The 21,349-nt window shown below is 37.3% G+C and overlaps 1 protein-coding gene across 5 annotated transcripts; it reads left to right on the forward strand.

The window, feature by feature from the left end:
• The first annotated feature begins 1,478 nt into the window (after nt 1–1,478).
• Nucleotides 1,479–16,440, forward strand: LOC113452712 (cytochrome P450 2K1-like). 5 transcript variants are annotated; one of them, XR_015740675.1, is made up of 10 exons: nt 1,479–1,877; nt 2,854–3,016; nt 4,430–4,579; nt 5,295–5,455; nt 6,557–6,730; nt 7,199–7,346; nt 7,895–8,079; nt 10,431–10,572; nt 12,008–12,157; nt 16,057–16,440. XR_015740675.1 is itself a non-coding variant. In XM_087919366.1 (9 exons), exons 1-9 carry the CDS (start codon nt 1,695–1,697, stop codon nt 13,368–13,370), a joined length of 1,491 nt encoding a protein of 496 aa, XP_087775492.1. In that variant the 5' UTR covers nt 1,479–1,694; the 3' UTR covers nt 13,371–13,769. The 5 variants fall into 5 exon arrangements, 3 of the variants coding, with proteins under 3 accessions (XP_087775492.1, XP_087775494.1, XP_087775493.1); XR_015740674.1 differs by lacking the exon at nt 16,057–16,440 and adding an exon at nt 13,186–13,769; XM_087919366.1 differs by lacking the exons at nt 12,008–12,157; nt 16,057–16,440 and adding an exon at nt 13,186–13,769.
• The last annotated feature ends 4,909 nt before the right edge of the window (nt 16,441–21,349 follow it).

Genomic DNA, 21,349 nt, shown 5'->3' on the forward strand with positions numbered 1-21,349 from the left:
TGAAATAAACCTCTGATTTCAAAGTAAAAGCCTGTGGTTTTGTCTGTGTATTTCCTTTACTGAAATATTTTTATAACAGATGGTGTGTTTGGCCAGGAATAAGACAGCTGCCGGAAGAGACCTGCCATCCTGCCAGGACCCCTCACAGCCTGCTCTTATTCAGAAGCCTGTGGTCTACTTTGAATCAGAGGTAAGTCACATGGTCCTATTGGGACCATGCGTAGTTAGATAGGATGTATGAGTTAGATAGAGAGGGTGGGACCTATCCCAAAATTCGGCTGCAAGGGAAGGTTCACACCTGGACTTGCGCAAGGGGCTTGCCCATGTCCTTCCCAGCATATTTCATTGGCAAAACAGTCCAGGGTGGTGACCCTGTGGCTGGGACCTGGTGGAATATCATCTCCCCTGAGAACTGATCATTCTCTTGTATTGTATTGAAGGAGGGTCGCGCACTCAGTCTGGGTCGTGCCCAAGGAATTGTGATTCTTAAAATAAGATTTATTTTGCTGTATTATTATGTGATCTCATTTTGGCAGTAGTACTTCCTTCCACCATTAACAACACCCTACAGGAAAATAAGTTTTGTAAAAGTAAATAGGAAAAAAAAGAGTTTTCAACCAACTAGTTAGGCTGGTGTTTCATAAAGATATTGTTTTTATGCTGTTATTTTTTGTGATTACAGTTGTATTACAATTAGCAATCTCATTGTTCTAATTGTCATCCTGTGATGAGATTTCTGAACATTTGCCTCTTGATTATTTTGCTCCTGTTTCAACTTTTCTCCAGATGAAGGTAATGCCCCAATGTAACTGGAGCATGCCTCTGTCAAGATCTTTTTTGCCTTCTTCCCATTATATATCTCCTCTCTATTGACTCCTTTATTTCAAATTGTTTATGCTCAATTTATTTTTCTCTTCTTCATTTCATATTCTTTACGATACTGCCTAAGTTAATTGGAGGAAGCTTAACCTTGTTGCTAGGATTGAGTTTTCCATTCCTTCTTTTGTCTGAATTGCTATTTTTCATCCTGGGTGCTTTTTCCTTCAGCTTGTTTGCTGGACGGGTGTGTTATTTTACTTCCTGTGCCTGCTACCTTTCCCATAGATAAGGGTTGGCTCTCTTGCCGAGGTAGCATGTTTTTCTCCTTAATTTTCTTTAGGGAGGAACTGATCTTTTCCATATATAAGGACTGCCTGTGTTGGCAGGGTTCAATTCCCTTCCATTTCCCTAGCCAGCTGTGTCTCTGGACTGTGTCAGTGGATAAAATAAAAAGACGGAGAGGGAGAGGGAAAGGGAGGGAGAGAGGGAGAGGAAAGGGACGGACGGAGGGAAAGAGAGAGAGGGGGAGGGAGAGGGAGAGGGAGATGGAGAGAGAAAGGGAGGGAGAGGGAGAGAGAGAGAGAGAGAGTTAAAATGGAGACCCAAGCACTTACCTGGGAAAAAAAAGGAAAAATACATAACCAAAATTAAGGGTTTCAGTATTATGTAACACATGCCAGGAAAAGATCAAATTCCCAATGAGAAAAAAAACAAGAGCAAAGTTTAGAAGTCCTTTATTGAACAGAGCAGTCTGAGGATTCAGTAGAAAGAGTAGCTGGTCTCTGTCTAATACGTTGCTCTCAAATACATGCTGGAATCATTTCAGTTTTCAAAATTCCTTGTAATTTTTACTGAAAACTGCTTACTAAAAGGAAATGGATTGGATTGGGGTAATTTTAATCTTATTACTATTTTTTCCTGCAATTATGTTCCTTTTGGAAAGGGGCAGATCTTGGAATAACAGCTCCCCCAATCTCCCTCCGGGGCCCAGGACCATACCCCTTTTGGGAAATCTGCACATGATGGATCTGAAGAGGCCTTACGAAACAATGATGGAGGTAAAGCCTGATTATTAACAAGTCTCTCTACCGTTCTTTGCCAAAACTTGTTGGGATGGGACAAAATCCTGGTAACTTGGTCGGGTAAATCTGATGTGTTCCCTGATTGTGTTTACTGTATATGAAATATTCAAAAAGTGGAGATTCAGCTGGTGTCTGAATACATTTAAATATTCTGGAAGGATTATTTCAAGAAAATCTTTTTCTTAATCAGTATAAAATGTTGTAATTGAATAAACAATTTTCTGATTCTTTAGATTTGCAGAAATGTTCAAATCCCAAGGAGCCTTTGGGGAAATAGAAATGCTCTAAAGCTGAATGACTGGATATGTACTTAGAGACACTCCCATCTTTGCACATTTTAAGCAGAATTATAAGACATTAAATCAATTTCTGCAGTGACCAATACACAACCAAAATTAAGGGCAGAACAAAAAGTAATGGGTGGAAATCTAGATGTTAGGACACATTTCCTGACAGTGAGAGCAATTAATCAATGGAATAGCTTGTCTCCTGGGATTGTGGGTACTCCATAACCAGATGCTTTCAAAAAATACTGGACAACAATTTGACTGGGATGATATAACACTCCTACCTTGAGTAAGGGGTTGGAATAGAAGACCTCCAAGGTCCCTTCCAGCCGTACGATTCTATGATTCACAGTATGTCCTTCACAGATGACCTTGTTCCAAAATATTAGAAACTTTCTCTCAGTTTGACAAGCATTTCTATTGTGAGGATCTTTTATTATATAAGCATTTTTAAGTTGATGTTAAATATGTTAAATATAGATCATATGAAAATTAAAAATTGTAAAGAATAATATACCATCACAATTTTCAACAGAACAGAAAAAGGAAATAACGTTATATGTGCCTCTGAATTTTGACACACAATTTCTTTAAAACCATAATTTATATATGTGAGCCTAATTATTGATCTATGGTCTCTTTGTTTTTCTTCTGCTGAATTCCAGTGGTCAAAAGAATATGGTCCCATTTTCCGCATCAAACTGGGATTGCAGGAGATGGTGGTGCTAACTGGCTATGAGACAGTCAAAGAGGCTCTTGTGAACCAGGCTGATGTATTTTCAGATAGGCCCTCTGTTCCCATTTTTGAAGATACAGCAAAAGGGTTTGGTGAGTTATTTCACTCTGGATTGTAGTTGACAAACCTTTCAGATGGGTGATCAGTATAGATTTTTTTTCATCTGAGGTTTTCACCGGAAGAATCTCAGATGAGTGGAATAGCTTCTGCAAATCCAACCAGGATGAAAATCCAACTGAAACCTCTCTTGTGTCACCGTGACTTTGTCCCTCAGTGCCAATGGAGATAACTGGAGAATAAAAAGCTGTGTCAAAATTGTATCAAGCCCATGAACCTCACATGCTGCCCACCACCATGTTTCATTTTGCATATTGGCAAATTTGGGGGTGCAGGATGGGTATTTGAGGAATTCCATAGGAATGATTTCTGTATATATTTCTCCTCATATACATAGTTATACAAACCTTATCTTTATGCAATGTTTTTGCCAGTGTCTTTCAGAGATTAAGACCCTTTCGACCAGCTAGTACTCACTGGTGAATTTCTGCATCCTTAAAAGAAGGGGTGGGATTCTACCACTTTGCACCTATTCGCTAGAACTGGTTGTTAACATTCTAAGCAGTTCAGAGAACCTGTTGTTAGAAGAAACTACTGGCCTAATCCTGTAAGGAAGGCAGGAAGGAAATATTCTGGTGTTGCTTACAGAAACTGCCTCTTCGTTAACCCTTATTACATTCTTGGCAGGACTAGACATCCTGTCTCAGGAATGTCTCTGGAGTTTTTTTACTCTTCCTTTGCTGGTACCTTGCTTGCGTGGAATGACCATTCAAAGTTACAATGGCACTGAAAAAAGTGACTTATGACAATTTTTCACATTTACGACTGTTGCATCATCCCCACAGTCATGAGAGGCCAGGTGAGGAAATGCATGCCTCAATGTGATATTGAGTTGGCCACACCCAGCCAATAACCTGACCACCAAGCCATGTTCACTCAGTCACATGACCACCAAGCCACAACCAGCACCTAAGCCACACCCACAGAACTGGTTGTTAAAAATTTGAATCCCACCCCTCCTTAAAAGATACTGTAGATTTGATTGTAAAAGTTTGTTTAAATCTATGGTTTTTGGACTATGCAGCAAAAAGGTGTTTGGTGTATGATATTTTTTGAAATAATGATGTATTAAGGTGCAATATGATTTGGAATTATAGTTTTGATTCATTTAGAAGATATTTGCAGATGGAAAAATGATGATTGCTTTCATTTTTGGTTTGTTTTGTTTTGTTTTGATAAGGAGATGGATACCAAAAACTGAGGATAAAGAAAATGGAGCAAAAATCTTTAACACAAACTTTGCAATACTTTTCAGCCAAGTTCTTGGACAGACTGGATAAAATGCTTGATCAAATTGATGGAGCATGTTTTAATGAAGTTGTAAAAGAAAAATGAGTGGCAAAGGATGGTAAAATTATATTTCACTATCTTACCCTTTTTCTCTTCAGGTCTTGTTTTTGCTCGTGGGGAACACTGGAAAGCGATGCGGCGGTTTACATTATCCACATTACGGGAGTATGGAATGGGCAAGAGGACCATTGAAGACAAAATCACAGAAGAGTGTAGTGTCTTAACAAAGACAATAGAGACTTATGCAGGTGGGTCGGTATGCTGTAATAGAGCATCTTCAGGGATAAATGTAGAATGGGAAATATTTTCTGCACATTATATCAAATGACTAAAGAGTGAGTTGGGAGGTACCTTCTCACAAACAATTCTTAACCCCATTGTTTTTTCTCTAGAAATATGCTGCCTTGTCCAATTTATGCTAAGTGTATTTACAGAAATGTGACTTATAGATGGCAAAATGGTTCCAGAGGACTTGAATTGTTAATTCAGTGTAATACGACAGTCTCTCATCAATCCCTTCTAGACTTATTCTTCTTTAGAGACTCCTCTAAATCCTCTATTTGGAGTCGGTTGCAAGTCCTTCATATAAGCATGAAAATGTGTTGTAAACTGGAGTTCTTGCTCCTCCCTGCTTTTGGTCAAATTATTTGATCTTTAAAACTGCAATCATTTAATGAGGAGGCATTGCAATAACTTTGCCAATTATTTTATCCTCAAGGAGTTCCACAGTTCTAAATAAAACATCACTGATGTATGATCAGTTATTGCAATTCTGACTCTGGGAAAATGAATTACCATTCAAATACTTGTTCATATTTTTAATATAAATATTTCAAATGTCATCAGCACTAGTTACAGGTTTTTGTGAGAACTGCTCCCTTTTATGTAAGCTGATTTTGAGTATAAAACAGATTTAATTCTGGTTGCATTCACAATTCTTTTTCATCTATTGTTTTCATCCAGGAAAACCCTTTGATATCACAAGAATTCTCACTGCTGCTGTTTCCAACATCATAGTTTCTATTCTACTTGGGAAACGTTATGAATATGAAGATGCCACATTTCTACGACTACTGAAGATACTTCGGGAAAATGTTCATCTTCTAGGAAGCCCTGCTGTGTTGGTAATTTAATTTCCAATTTGGGGGGGAAATGCCGTGAAAAAGAGGCAGCAGAATGTGTGTCATTCAAGTTTTGTTGAAAAGCAAAGGATGTTGCTTATCATGGGCATCTGAGGCAAGATTTCATCGAAAGACAACATGAAGATGATGACATCAGGATTCAAATCCTATCCTGGCAGCAGTCAATATATGAATAACTAAATATGCATCTTCCTTCAGGTAGGATCCCCAGTAGAAATATTTATATATCGACTGCTGTATTTGCACAAAATTGGAAGAGTGAAGAGACACTTACAGATGAGAATGTGATTAGGAAAATACTAAAATGTGCGGAAATGAATAGATTAACATTGGCAATTAAGGAGAATATTATATGGTATGGGATTTATTCTATCAATGGTTAAATAATAAAAATGGAAGCTAGAAATAGGGAAACAAAATAAAGATGATGTGTTAAAAGTGATAAGTTAATATGATGACTAACATGTTGAACACTACTATGTTAAAAATGTATAATCAATCAGTCTAATTAATAGGTGGACATTACTATGTTAAATATTGCAGAATTAATATGTAATGAGGGATGTTATTATTTTGAGTATTGTTTAACAAAGACGTTTGTACCCAAACAACACCCTGTTCAAGTGAAGATGGAATGATTGTATTAAAAATAAAAAATTTAAAAAAAGGATTCAAATCCTATCCTGATATAATTGTATGCAAAACTCTCAGTCAAATATGCAATGTTTGTATGCTTCAGCCTTCCTTTCCCTTGACTGTAAAGGCTTGTGAATGTACTTATATTGGAAAAATGGGAGCCTTCACTGCCAATATATTCCCATTTTTCTTTTTCCTTTTATAGTACTACACAACTTTCCATGTACTAAATAGCTGTCTTGATTAGGACTTGTATTCAGTTTCTTATATTGAATCAACACAATACCCAAAGCTCATTCCATTTATGAGATTTTCCTCATTATTTTGGTGGGGGGTTTTTAGACTTAGGGAACTTTGTTTTGATAAAAAAAATGTTTGAGATTTCCACTTGAAAAATTCAAACTATTCAACTTCCATAATATATGTTTTCCTTTAACATTCTTTTAGCTGTATAATTTGTTTCCCAAGTTGGGGTTCCTTTTGAGGGCTCATAAAACAATAGTGAAGAATCAAAAGGAGATCCGTGATTTCATACATACCACCTTCATAGACTATCTCCAAGACCTTGATGAAAATGACCAGAGGAATTTTATTGAATCATTTCTTGTTCAGCAGAAACAGGTAATGGACTGTTTTACCCGTGTTTGTTATTACTGATTTTTTAAAAAAATATTTTAAAAATCTGCCTCCATATATACTACCTGCAGGTTGATTAAGATCTTTCTTTTAAAATATAGAAGGAAATATATTTCCAAACCAATTTTTATCATTCCCTCTTCATTTATATCAGAATCTGCAGCTACTAAAAACTACACCTTGATTGATTTCTCTCCCCATTAAAAATGCCTTAAATATTGATATCTTTCTGGAGGAGTGGGTTCAAATGTGGATAGGAGAGGGCAATCCCTTTGTGCCAATATTTTCTCTTCCTGTTTAACTGTTTGAGTTTAGAGTTTTCCTTCTATAAATCCAGGAGTGTTGGGACAAGAAAGGCTATTGCCCACATATGAAGTGCCCTCTTAGATTTCAGGAATATTGGTTATGTGGTTGGTTGAGTTTCCTTACTAGTATTTTCTTTTTACACTTCAGGAAAATATGAAGATGGCACCTGGTGGATATTTCCATAATGAAAATCTTATAGGCGTTGTAGATGATTTATTTGGTGCTGGTACAGACACAGTGGGAAACACTCTGCGCTGGGCCATACTTCTAATGATGAAGTACCCAGAAATCCAGAGTAAGTACTTTCATTTCATTGGCTTGCAATAAAAATATAAAAATTACTGAAAAATAATTGTTGGCATCTGGAATGCTACTTGAATGAAGGGAAAGAGATAGTCAAGAATTAAGCTGAGTAGAGTAGGGTAGAGATAGAATAGGAAAGAAGAGTAGAGTAGAGAAGAGATTACTTTATTGGCCAAGTGCAATTGGACACATAGTGAACTTGTCTGAGGTGCATAAGGTCTCAGTATACATATATACAAACTACAAGGTAAAAATATATCAATAGAGTAGGTATTAGAAAAAATGAGAAAAGATAATGATGATGATGATGATGATGATGATGATGATTTGTGACTAGGTATTAGAAAAAATGGTATTAGAAAAAATGAGAAAAGATAATGATGATGATGATGATGATGATGATGATTTGTGACTAGTGATTTGTGATATAAACCCAGCATAGTTATCCCATTTGCTGTGTACACTGTCATTTTTTGTGCATAATAATAATACAGTCATACTACATGGGTAAATATACATAATATCATTTTGTTTTCCCAGGCAAGGTCCAAGCAGAAATTGCAAGAGAGATTGGTGATATCCAACCAAGGACTGGCCACCGGGCCAAAATGCCTTACACTGATGCCGTACTTCATGAATGTCAAAGATTTGCTAACATTGTTCCCTCCAATTTGCCACATGCAACCACTATGGACATAACTTTCAAAAACTTCTTTATCCCCAAGGTGATTAATCTGAAATCACTATGTTATATAAGATCTAGTCTCTCATGTTCAGTGTGTAGAAAAAAATGGTCCTTAAATGAATAGAAAGTCCACAGACTGTTATTAGAACACTTTTTATAGATGTATCTATCAAGGTGCCAATGGGAGATGTTTTTATTTGTCATTCTGAAACCACCCCACCTCTTGATTCATGAGAAATGGTTTCTTCTCTTGTTTTATTCTTTTATTTCTTCCTGGTCTTGGTTTATTGCTTTATTTCCCCTCCTTGTTTTCAGTAAGACTTTATTATTTGTTTTATGACCTGATTTTCTTGATATTTTTTATTTCCAAGATTAAAATGCAAACCTTAACAGAAAAAAGGAAAACAACAGCAAACAAAGCAAAAACTAAGCAAGATTTAAAATTGTTCATTAAAATAAGCCCCAAACCAGTGGTGGGATTTATCTGGTTTGCACCAGTTCTCTAGAACCTGTAGCTAATTTTTTTGCTGAATTTGGCGAGCTGGTTAGATGTGTTCCAAAAAATCTGCGTTTTCCAGAACATGTCTTGTTTTTGTTCAACCTCCTTCCAGGTAAGGGAAAAATCCTCTCCCCCAAAGTCCAAGAAAGCTTTCTTACTTTAGAGCAGGCAGCAGGGCTGGGTGGAGTGGGACCTGTACATAAGGCAGCAGCCCAGGGCTAAAACGTCAGTGGAGCACCAGAGCTGACAGCCTCACCATTCTTTGCAGGGTCCACTCAGATGAGGAACTTCATTGCAAAATGCTTTCCATGGTGGGAATCCCCTGAAACATCCTGGCCAAAGAAAAAGAGGAGTTTGGACAGCCAGTCAGGAGGCCAAAGGGCACCTAAGGTCCCACAGAAAGCAGTATAGCCACAGCAAATGTCGAGGGAGCACATGGGGAGGGCTCACTATTCCCACCACCACCTAAGCTGAAAGGCCAAAGAGAAGCACCCTGTACTCATGTACTGCCCTGACACTTCCCCTGAACCTGCCCACCGCCACACAACACCTTGCCTGCTTCCCCACCCACTCTTCTCTAGCAAGTGCTCAGCAGCCAGGAAAACTAGCAGCCACCAGTTTTTCCCTCCCCTGCAGATCTACCCAACTGAAGTTCATGGAAATCACGTGGTGGCCCTTGAAACTTCTGGAGGGAACTGGCTGTAAGACTGGGAGGTAGCCTTTGGCAGAGCCAACCTGATGGGGAAATGAAAAGAGGGGTTTCCCCCCGCTTCTTTCAGGCTTTGGGGTTTGGGGTGGTTCTAGAGCTGGAATCGACTCAGTTGATGATTGAGGAAGTCCAGAGTTGTTTGTTCTCTCACCAATCCTCTTTCCCCATTTAAAAGCACTGCACTTGGGGGGTGGGGGGTGTCTGACTAAAGAGCTGTGCTTGCAGAGAACAGAAGGTGAAAACCAGGAGCAAATTCTGAAATAGTTTTTATAGGAAATTGCCTCTAGCATTTCCACTGTAAAATAAAGGGAGGAGGTGTTGTTATACTTGAGCATGAAAGTGGCAGGATGGCTGTGCCATGCTGTCTGAATCTCACCTTTATCATGAAAAGTACCACTCAAGGCAGCATAGTCTGCATTTAAAAGAATAATCCACACAAAATAAACTGGATTAGCTGTATTATTAGCCATTTGGCAGCTAATAATTTAGCTTAAAACCAGTGGTGGGATTCGGTTTGATACAACCAGTTGCTAATTCCTGACCAGGCATTGGCAATATCTCCCAAGCACAAAAAAAAGTAGATGTTCCACAATAAAATGACCACAGAAAAAAACATATTTGCCACAATAGAGAGTAAATAGAAATGGAAAATCCCAATTTCTTTAGAAAGAAAAAGAAAAAAAGATCAAAAATACAGTATATACAAAAGGAAAATGAAACAGTTCTTTTAAAAACTAGTAAAATTTTAAAAAATGCCTGCAGTAGAAATCTGATAAATCAGATCAAATCAGTTGTGAAATTATCAAGAAGAATGTCTTTGCACTTTAGGTTGCTATGCAACAAAAGTAAAATTATTTCACAGCAAAGCAGAGATAAAAAAAATTCACATTTATAGCCCCACAAGGGTATATAAAATAAATCAGTGTTCAACCAGGTGTTTATCTAAAGATGTAAATCAAATGCAAAACAAAAGTGATGTTTAAAACCAAGGCCTACCTAAAACACTGGCAGGAAAAGAGGGAGGTGGAAATATATTTAATATTTTTGTTAATTGAATATTGCTACAGTCCCAATATTTACTTCTCAATAAACAATTTACAAAATCCCTGGATTAATTTCCATAGACCTGCATTAAATGGACATACTCCTTTCCATATCATCCTTTTAGTTTTTCATATTTTAGGGCACACACATCATTCCTTTGCTGACTTCTGTGCTCCGTGATGAATCCCAGTGGGAGAAACCTCATGAATTCTACCCTGAACATTTTCTTGACTCAGAAGGAAAATTTGTGAAAAGGGACGCATTCATGCCATTTTCTGCAGGTGAGTAATTTGGCCCCGATTTCATTGTAGGCTGGGCAGTGGAAGACAGAGTGAATAATGTTTTCCCTTTGACAGACTACACAGAGATAGAGAAGTTATTCAACAGGGCACTTACTCAATCTCCCTTCAAGCTATGCCAAGGTCATGCTCTGCTGCCAGTGGGACATAAGCAAACTTCACAGTGTGGCACTGATAATATTAAAAACATTCCAGGAGAGGCTTCAGAGTTTATATTGTACAGGAGCCCTTGACTTAAAACTTCAGTTGAGGCTGAAACTTCTGTTTCTAAGTGATACATTTGTTAAGTGAATTTTGCCCCATTTTATGACCTTTTGTGCCAAGTTGTTAAGTGAATCACTGCAGTTGTTAAGTTAGAACCACTTGTTAAGTGAAGGTGGCTTCCCTATTGCCTTTTTTCATCACAAGGTCTCAAAAGGTGATCCAGGGACACTGCAACTGTTATAGATGTGAGTCAGTTGCCAAGCATTTGAATTTTGACCATGGGGATAAGGCAACAATTGCTAAATGTGAAAAGTGGTCATGATTCATTTTTTTCAGTACATTGTAACTTTGAGCTTCACTAAATCAACTTTTGTAAATTAGAGATTATGTACAATGATATCAGGATGAAAATACAGATGACTGTACCACAATAAGGGTATTTTTTTTTAGCAATTATAATAAAATAGAGCTGGAAGGGACCTTGGAGGTTTTCTAGTCCAGCCCCCTGATCAAGTAGGAGAATCTATACTATTTCAGATAAGTGGCTATCTAGTCTCTTCTTAAAAACCTCCAGTGATGGAGTGTCTGCAATTTCTGAAGGCAAGCTGTTCCACTGGTTAATTGTCCTCACGGTTAGGAAATTTCTCCTTTGTTCCTCTCTTTGGTTAGTTTCTAACCGTTATTTCTTGTCTTGCCCTCTGGTGCTTTGAAGAATAATTTGACCCCCCTCTTCTTTGTGGCAGTCCCTCAAATACCGGAATACTACTATCATGTCACCTCTAATTTTTCTTTTCTTTAGACTAGCCAAACACAAATCCTGCAGCCGTTCTTCATAAGTTTAGTCTCCAGGCCTTTGATCATCTTAGTTACTCTTCTCTGAACCTTTTCTCAACATCTTTTTTGTAGTACGGTGACCAAAATTGGTTGCAGTGTTCCAGGTGTGGTCTTTCTATGGTTTTGTAAAGCTGTACTAATACTTGATCTTGATTCTATGCCTCTATTTATACAATCCATTATGGTATTAGCTTTTTTGGCGGTTGCTGCACACTGCTGGCTAGTATTCAAGTGATCATCCACTATGAGTTCAAGTTCCCTCTCAATACTGACAGTTTTTGAGCCAGGTCTCACCTAGTCTGTACTTATCCCTTTGATTTTTCCTGCCTAAATGTAAAGCTTTGCTTTTCTCCACACTAAAATGCATTCTGTTGAAAAGGGCTCATTGTTCAAGTTTGTCAAAATCTTTTTGGATCCTGAATGTGTCTTCTGGGCTGTTGGCTCCTTCTGCCACTGCAGTCAGCTGCCTACAATTTGGCAGTTCAAATCCCACCAGGCTCAAGGTGACTCAGCCTTCCATCCTTCCAAGGTGGGTAAAATGAGGACCTAAATTGTTGGGGGCAATATGCTGATTCTGTAAACTGCTTAGAGAGGTCTGTAAAGCACTATAAAGTGGTATATAAGGCTAAGTGCTATTGCTATTGTGGTACCTCACTACTTACTTTTCTCCATGTAGTTGCAGTACCATTAAGGACTACTCATTGAGTACAATTTTTCAGTTAGCTATAAATCCATCTAATGGTGATGTTGTCTATTCCACATTTTTCTAGCTTACCTAAAAGTAGGTTGTGGTCTACTTTGTTGAATGCCTTACTGAAGTCTAAGTACAACATGTCCATAGCATTTTGCTGGTCTACTAATGTAGCCAGTTTCTCAAACAATGAAATAAGATTGATTTGGCATGATCTGTTTTTAACAAACCCATGTTGGCTACTAGTTATAACTTTATTTGCTTCTAGTTGTTCGCATATCTGTTTCTTGATTATCTTTTCCAGAATCTTCTCAGTTATTGATGTTATACTGATTAGTCTGTATTTTTCTAGGTCTGTTTTTTCCCTTTCTTTAAGATGGCAGTCACATCAGCCTTCTTCAGGTATTTCACTGGTGCTCCAGGATTTTTTATTATTATTATTTTTATTGTATTTTTTTTAGCTCCATTTCAAGAAGTCTTTCTCTAAAGTTTTCTCTATTCCAAGAACTGTTTTTCCCAAAGAACATAGAATTAGATGTGATGCCCTGGAGAGGCCTAAGATTTTCCTCATGAAGATATTTTGAATTATGTCCAATTCAGTCATAACCCTCTCATCCCAAAACCTATTTTGGCTCCATAAATATCTGAGCAAGAAACTCACCCTAAGTATTTGAATTGCTCTTTTTTGCAATCATCCTTCTCCACTCCTTTACTGCATTTTTATATTTTTCCATACCTTTGATCTGTTATTGTTTTCCTGTGTGCTGATCTCTTCATGGACATTGGACATTGGAAAACCATGTGAAATAGTTTAAGAAACCAATAAACAACCATCTCCTTTTTTTGACATCTATGCTTTATTTCAGGTCGGAGAGTATGTGCAGGTGAAAACCTTGCCAAAATGGAGCTCTTCCTCTTCTTTACTAACCTCCTCCAGAGATTTACCTTCCAGCCACCTTCAGGAACATCGAAAGATGACCTGGACCTGACCCCTGTTGCTGGGATTACCTCCATTCCTATGCCATTCAAGACCTGTGCTATGCTACACTGATTCAAAAAAAAAATTATAACGAGCTGTTTTCTCAGTCTTGAAATGCCTTCATTTGACGGAGGCAAAATTTAACAATAACATTCAGTATTGTCTAGGTTTTAGAACACAGGTATCAAACTTGATCATGTCACGTGACATATCATGACTTTTTTGTGAAGCTGGGGTGGGCTTATTCTGCACATGAGACATCTGGTGGGCCACCAGACCTGTTTTAGAAGATGACTTTTAATAATCTATAATATCATGGAATGTGGATTATGATATGAAATAGAAAGGAAATCATGAAAAGCACTTTTCTTTTTGAACCATTTGTTTCCTTAGCTTTTTACTAATCTTTTGTCGTCTTCAGGTTTTTGTATCATTTGATTTAATTAAGAATTAATAAAGTCAGTAATCATTCTGCTTTTGATGAATGTTACCTTGAAGGGTACAATATTCCACAATGTTACAGAGACTGGGAGCCATGGCAGAAAAGGCTCTTCTCCTGGATGTCACCAGCTGGAAGTCTTTGATCAACAGGATCTGCAGGGTGTACTTTTTCCAGTGCAGATTGGGTGGGCCAATCCAATTGTGTGAGACAGTTCCTTAAGTTAACCTGGACCAATGACATAAAGGACTTAATAGCTAATAACAACACCCTGAAATGATTTTGGCAACCACTTTTGGCAACTTACACAACAACATTTAAAATGGGCCACCCTAGTGGCCCCAAGAATTGTCCATTTGTCTGCATTCTGTGCCAGCTGTAGCTTCCAAATAGTCTTTAAGGATTGCTCCATGTAAAGCACATTTGTAATAGTCCCTATGTAAGATGACCAAGCCTGAGTGACCAAGCACTGAGACTGCCAATCCAAAAAATGGTACAACTGGTGCACAATGGTACAAAGTTGCACAAAGGCTCTCCTAGACATAACTGTGACTTGGTCTTTGAGCATGAGTCAAGAATCCAGGAGAATCTTTGGGTTGCACCAGGTCTGTCTGGAGCAGTGCAACCTTAACTAGAATTAAAGATTTTAAAGTCCTGGATCCCAAAGCCCACCCCCACCCCAGCTCTGGTGATTACAGAAAATGATGTACCAGCTCTATTTCACAGAAGAAAGAAAAGAAAAGCACCAGGCCCAGACAAGATAACTCCTTGCTTAAAAGCTTGTGCTGACCAACTGGCCTCCATCTTTACCCGCATCTTTAATAAATCACTAGAAATGTGTTATGTTTCTTCTTGCTTCAAATGCTCAACTATCTTCCCAGTGCCAAAGAACCCTCCATCAAGGAATTGAATGACTTCAGACCAGCTGCTCGAATATATGTAGTTACGAAAACCTTTTGAGTTTCATGTTTAACGAATAAAAGTTTATACAACAACAACAACAACAATTAGTAGTCTATGGAGATTTTCAACCATCCAGGTCATGGTTGTCCAAAGGTGCTTTTCAGAAAGCAACTGAAATTTCTTGAGGTTTTTTTCTTGAAAACTTTTCACTTCTCATCCAAGCAGGTTCTTTTTCTTCAGTTCTGACTGAAGAAAAACTGCAGATCTTCTGAAGAACTAAAGAAGTTTCTTGGATGAGAAGCAAAACATTTTTAAGAAAAAAGAAGAAAGTCTAGTTGCCTTTTGAAAAGCACTTTTGGGACATGCCAGACAAGTCCTATTTCATTCTTTGACAAAGTGACTAAATTAGTGGATCAGCAAAGTGCTGTGGATACAATTATTTGGAATTTAGTAAGGTGTTTAATAAAGTAGACCACAATCTACTACTTGATAAAATAGAAAAATGTGGGTTAGATAGCATCACAACCAGATGGATTCATAACTGGCTGACCAACCACAATGAACATGTAGCTTTTAATGGGACTGCATCTACAGCTAGGGAAGTATCCAGTGGGGTACCCTAAGATTCTGTATTAGGTCAGTACTCTTCAACAAGGATCTTGACAAACAGCCATATTTAACAAAATGAAATTCAGTGGTGAGAAAAGAAGGGCTTTATGTGTAGGCAAAAAAAACCCAAATGCATAGGTATAGAATAGGTGTTACCTGGTTCAGTAGATGTAATTTTGAGAGAGATATAGGAGTCTTAGTGGACAACTACTTAAATATGAACAAGCAGTTTGCTGCAGCCTCAAAAAAAACAAAACCCAATGCAGTCCTAGGCTGCATTAACAGAGGAATAGAATCAAGATTATGTGAAATGTTAATACTGCTTTATAATGCCTTGGTAAAACTATTGGAATACTGTGTCCAGTTTTGGTTACCACAAGGCAAAAAAAATTGTTGAATTTCGAGAAAGAGTTCAGAGAAGTACTACTAAGATGATTATGGGACTAGAGAATAAAACATATGAAGAACAGTTGCAGGAATTGGGTATGTCTAGTCTAATGAAGAGAAGGACAAGGGATGACACGATAGCAATCCTCATAAGTATACTCAGTTGGTTTGCCAACTTGGTAATTATTATGTAATAATGATATTTATATAATGGCATATTAGTGCTTTTCAAAATTTCAAATTGTAGGCTTATATTAGCATCCTTTTTTAATTTTTAACTCACTTGACAATAGAATAGAATGGAGTGGAATGGAATGGAGTAGAGTAGAATAGAGTAGAATAGAGTAGAATAGAATCCGGATGTTTGTATATTTGTAAACCTCCTTTTAAACAGTTTTTGTTCATTATATTCTTTTCTAGATTTTCTTTGCACTTGCAGAAGAAATAAATTTAAAAAGGTAAATTAAGGTAAAAAGTAATTAAAATGATATTTTAATTCAAATAATTAGATTCATAAGTTCTGTGTAAAACTGAATGCATACATGTAAATGAAAATCTTTGTATAAAAAGCCAGTTTGGTCTAGTGGTTAAGGCACCAGGCTAGAAACCAGGAGACTGTGGGACAAGTTCTGTGTTAGGCATGAAAACTCACTGGGTGACTTTGGGCCAATCACTCTCTCTCACCCCAACTCACCAAACATGTTTGATATTGTGGGGAAAATAGGAGGAAGAAAGAGTATTAAGTATGTTCACTACTTTATGTTATTTATAAAAATAATAAAGAAGGAAACAAATATCAATCAATCAATGAGTTTAATTGATTAATATATAATAACCTTCATTTGTCATTACCTTGAGTTATGTTGAAAAACAAGGAGGAAGGGAAACATAGATAAATTTCTCCTCCTTCTCACAATCTGCTATGCTGGAGAGTAACTGCTTCACTTGCCCACAGAACAAGGATGGGGCAAAGTTTAGTGCACTCTTATTCATTCTACTTCCACATATGTACAAATCCAAGGGTGTAATAATCATTAATAAGAATGCATAAGTGTGTGATACATATTATGGGAATATGTGGGAATCAATTAAACAACAAAAGTAACATGATCTAGCATTTGATTCACCCATGCTGCTTTGTGAAATGCAATTTCCTGATCTCTGTGTTACAAAACCTCTCTTTTGAATAGAACTTGCACTATATCAGTCAAAGCCAAAGAGCAAAATCAAGGACTAAGAACAAAAGAGGAGAGAGAGTTACCAACCATGTTTTCATGAGTAAAGGACAGACACAAAGATGAGAATGCATAGATTTTTTCAAGACACAATGAACTAAAGAGAGCCTGTCTTCTGAAAGTATTCGATATCACTGTTTCTTTCTGCAAAAATGAAAAGTAGAGTGTGTCTCAGTGAATCTCTGTTTCCTTCTGTTGGAAAGAGTTGCCGTTCCTCCATTTTTCCTAATTGACTGCTATTTATGGGTTTGATGTAAGTCTGATACTGAACTGTTTTTGACACTGGACTTTGTTATTGGATTATCCCTGGATTGAAAAACTGACTGACTTACCTGTGAAGGACTTTGGACTGCTTATTTTGACTTTGCTTAAACTTTCTGGGAGTAAAAACCTACATTTACTGCACAGTGTATCTGTGTATGGTGTGTGTATTAGTCAAACACTACTCTCAGATATGCCTCCCTGTATGCACTCATTCTCCTAATGGGGAATTACCTCAACACTGGTTATGGGCCCAGGCCATACCAGGCTCAGATAACTGAGAGTTAGTGTGAATACACAGTACTGTATACAGACAGCTGTTTACTGTTTAATTGTGGGTTACTATCCTGGTAAAGATGGCACAAGACCTGTCAACAAGTCTATCACTGATAACCCAGTTGGATGGAACAAACTATGTTTCCTGGTCTATGAAATGCAGTCTACTTCTGCGTAGAGAATGGTTATGGAATGTAGCTCAAGACCCACCGGATGTAAATACTTGGGATCCAAAAAATGAGGATGATGCCAAGAAGCTTGCTGACTTTAAACAGAACAACAAACAAGCTCTTTGTATAATTGGACTAAAACTGAGTGACCAGCAGCTAGTCCATATTCGTGGAGAAGAGTCTGTTGCTAGGTTTTGGGAGAATTTGAAGAGGATTTATGTTCATGACAGTGTAGGTGCACACATACATCTTACACGTAAACTGTTTAGAGCACGTCTTCTAAAAGGAGGAGATATGTTAGCTCATTTAAACTTCATGAAAAGAACTTTTCAAGAGCTACATGAAAAGGAACTGATATTTTCAGAGCTGCATCAAGTTTACATCATTCTTTCCTCATTGGATGAAAGTTATGATGATTACGTATCTTCACTGGAAGTCTTGCCCAGAGATAACCTGACATTGACTGACATAACTGGAAGATTGCTAGAAGAAGCAAGAAGACAGCTGGATAGAAACCAACTGAGGAAGGAACAACCACAAGAACAGGATTTGTCTTCAACTGCCTATACTGTTAGGAAATGTTTTTCTTGTGGGGCTAAGGGACATACAGCTAGATTCTGTAAGAAGGAAAAATAACAGAATACTAGTAAACACCAGAAGGCCAAGAAGAATGTTAGTTTAGCTATGTCTAGCAATTCAACTGTAAACCATGATTTGTGGGTTGTTCAAAGTGGAGCATCACAATGCATTACTAAAGATAGAAAAAGGTTTATAAAGATGTCCATGAGTAAACAACATGTATCATTGGCAAATGGATGGAAGATTAAAGCATCAGGTGAAGGTTCTGCATATTGTTCTTGTATAAATGAACATTTAACTATGTTATATGTACCTAAACTAAAATCTAATTTGCTATCAGTAAGGGCTTTAGTTAATGTTGGTTATGTAGTAACCTTTAGGGGAGATAACTGTATAATAGAGAAAGAGGGTAAAAGAGTTACTGCTACATTAGAGAATGATTTATATGTTATATATGATGACCAGTTGAAGATGGCTAGTTCAGTTTATTACAATGTTAAGCCACATGATGAATGTATGCATTTACTGCATAGACGTCTAGGGCACATTAATTTCAAAATGCTCAAACAAACTGTTGAATTGTCAGAAGGAGTAAAATTGAAACCCTGTAGGAAGTATTTAAACTGTAATGCTTGTAGTCAAGAAAAGAGTAAGGTTACTCCAGCAAACAGACTAAATGGGTTTAAGACCAAAGCACCTTTAGAGGTTGTTTTTGCTGATATAATTGGTACTAAGAAACCAAGTTTAGGAGGTGCCTGCTATATTTTGAGTATTATGAACCATTACTCATGATACGATTTCTGCTATCTTAAGAAAAACAAAACAGAAACATTCCAACATTTCTTTAACTGGCTAAGGTTTGCAGAGAGAAAAATGAAAAGTAAAGTAATTACTTTAGTTACTGATAATGGTACTGAGTTTGCTAATAAAAGATACCAAACTATGTTGAAATTGGCTGGTGTTGAGCATAAACGATCTGCACCTTACAGACCACAACATAACTCGTTTGTAGAATGAAGAGGGCAAACATCACGAGCCATGGCTCGTACTATGTTATCTGATTCAGGTTTACCCGAAACACTGTGGGGTGAGGCCATAATGTGTAGTAATCATGTTTTAAACAATGTAGTTAACGCAACAACTGGAGAATTGCCATTCACTCATTGGCATGGCAGAAAACCAAATTTAAGTTACCTACATACATTTGAAACTCCAGCATGGGTGCATATTCCCTCACAAGTAAGACTGAAAGGACAACATAAGTCTGATACTGAATTGTTTTTGACACTGGACTTTGTTATTAGATTATCCCTGGATTGAAAAACTGACTGACTTACCTGTGAATGACTTATTTTGGACTGCTTATTTTGACTTTGCTTAAACTTTCCGGAAGTAAAAACCTACATTTACTGTACAGTCTATCTGTGTACTGTGTGTGTATTAGTCAAACACTACTTTCAAATACGTCTCCCTGTATGCGCTCATTCTCCTAATGGGGAATTACCTCAAAACTTCCTTAATTCCCACTTGACTGATAGGCAGGTGTTTCAGGATTGACCACTTGGTGAAAACTTTTAAGGAAGTTGGGACTGGAAGTTAGATATGCTTGGACCAGAAGTTGAAAAGATGCTTTGGAGGGGGGAAAGACACTCATTGATATCTTCTAAAAGCTGCAGCTTTTCTGGGGAACCATTTGCTAGCCATACATTCCCAGACTTAGATTCATGTTTAAGGACCTGCTTAAAGTGAATCAGTACCCAGTCCAGTTACACACCCTCTTTGAAGCCAGAGGCCCATAATAGGCATAGCAAAGATTTCAAGCTTTCACCTTAGCTGTTGCAGCAGAAAAGAACGTCTCTCCCTCTATCTTGGGAAAAATTGATGGACATGTTGCATCCAACAGAATTGGTTCAAACGTTCCATTATACGGAACAAATGGTTTTGAGTTTAGAGATAAAAGCTGTGATGGAAAAGTCTCTAATCTTAGAAGAAACTATGCAGATGTTTAAAATCTCAGAACAAGTTAATTGTCAGATTCAGCATCAGGGAAACTTAAAGGGGTGGCTAAAAGACATTTATGGAAATATTAAAAGCAAAGGAAAAAAGACACGAGCAAAGTGATTTGAATCAATACAATGAAGGGTTGCTCTGGGTCATGAAATATTCAGGTTATCAATAGGAAATTTATTTTTATTTATTTTTATTTGTCAATTGCTTACAAGATAATAGGTATAAGTAAAAACATAGTTATGAATACATTGGATACATATAAGAAAAATAAAAAAATATATAAAAGAAATAATAGGACAGGGACAGTAGGCACATTGGTGTGCTTATGCACGCCCCCCACAGACCTCTTAGGAAAGGGGTGAGGTCAATAGAAGACAGTCTAAGGTTAAAGTTTTGGGGGTTTCGGCAAAAAAACACAGAGTCAGGTAGAATATTCCAGACATTGACCACTTTGTTGCTGAAGTCGTATTTCCTGCAATCAAGTTTGGTGTGATTAACCTTCAGTTTATATCTATTGTGTGCTCTTGGGTTGTTATGGTTGAAGCTGAAGTATTCATTGACAGGTAGAACATTGCAATATATGATTTTATATACTATACTTAGATTGGACCGAAGGTGGCATAGTTCTAGATTTTCTAGGTCCAGAATTTCAAGTCTGGTGGCAAAAGGTATTCTGCAACAAGTAGAAGAGTGGACAATTCTTCTTGTGAAATATTTCTGGACTTTCCCAACTGTGTTAATATCAGATATGTAATGTGGGTTCCAGACTGATGAGCTGTATTTGAGTATTGGTCTAGCAAATGTTTTGTATGCTCTAGTTAGTAGTGTGATATTACCAGAGAAAAAGCTACGTGAGATTAGGTTACAACTCTTAATGCCTTTTTGGCTATGTAGTTACAGTGGGCTCTAGCACTTAGATCATTAGAGATGAGTACTCCAAGGTCCTTGACAGAGTTTAGATCATCAACAAGGTCTTGACTATTCAGCCTGTATTTTATTTTCTGATTTTTTTGCCAATATGTAAGACAGAGCATTTATTTGTTGAGATTTGAAGTTGCCATTTGTTTGACCATTCTGATACATAGTCAAGGTCTTTTTGAAGGGTAGCAGTATTGTCTGTAGTGTTGAATAGCTTTACATCATCAGCGAAGAGAAGGCAGTTGCTCTTGATATGATCACAGA

The sequence above is a fragment of the Pseudonaja textilis genome, chromosome 1 (assembly GCF_049901715.1).
Source record: "Pseudonaja textilis isolate UNSWEBS1 chromosome 1, rPseTex1.2, whole genome shotgun sequence".
Lineage (NCBI taxonomy): Eukaryota > Metazoa > Chordata > Lepidosauria > Squamata > Elapidae > Pseudonaja > Pseudonaja textilis.

Coding starts and splice junctions, on each gene's coding strand:
- LOC113452712 (XM_087919366.1), top strand. CDS start 1,695: ATGGATTGGATTGGGGTAATTTTAATCTTATTACTATTTTTTCCTGCA. Junction 5,456..6,556: donor TAGGAAGCCCTGCTGTGTTG/GTAATTTAATTT, acceptor ACATTCTTTTAG/CTGTATAATTTGTTTCCCAA. Junction 7,347..7,894: donor GAAGTACCCAGAAATCCAGA/GTAAGTACTTTC, acceptor TTGTTTTCCCAG/GCAAGGTCCAAGCAGAAATT.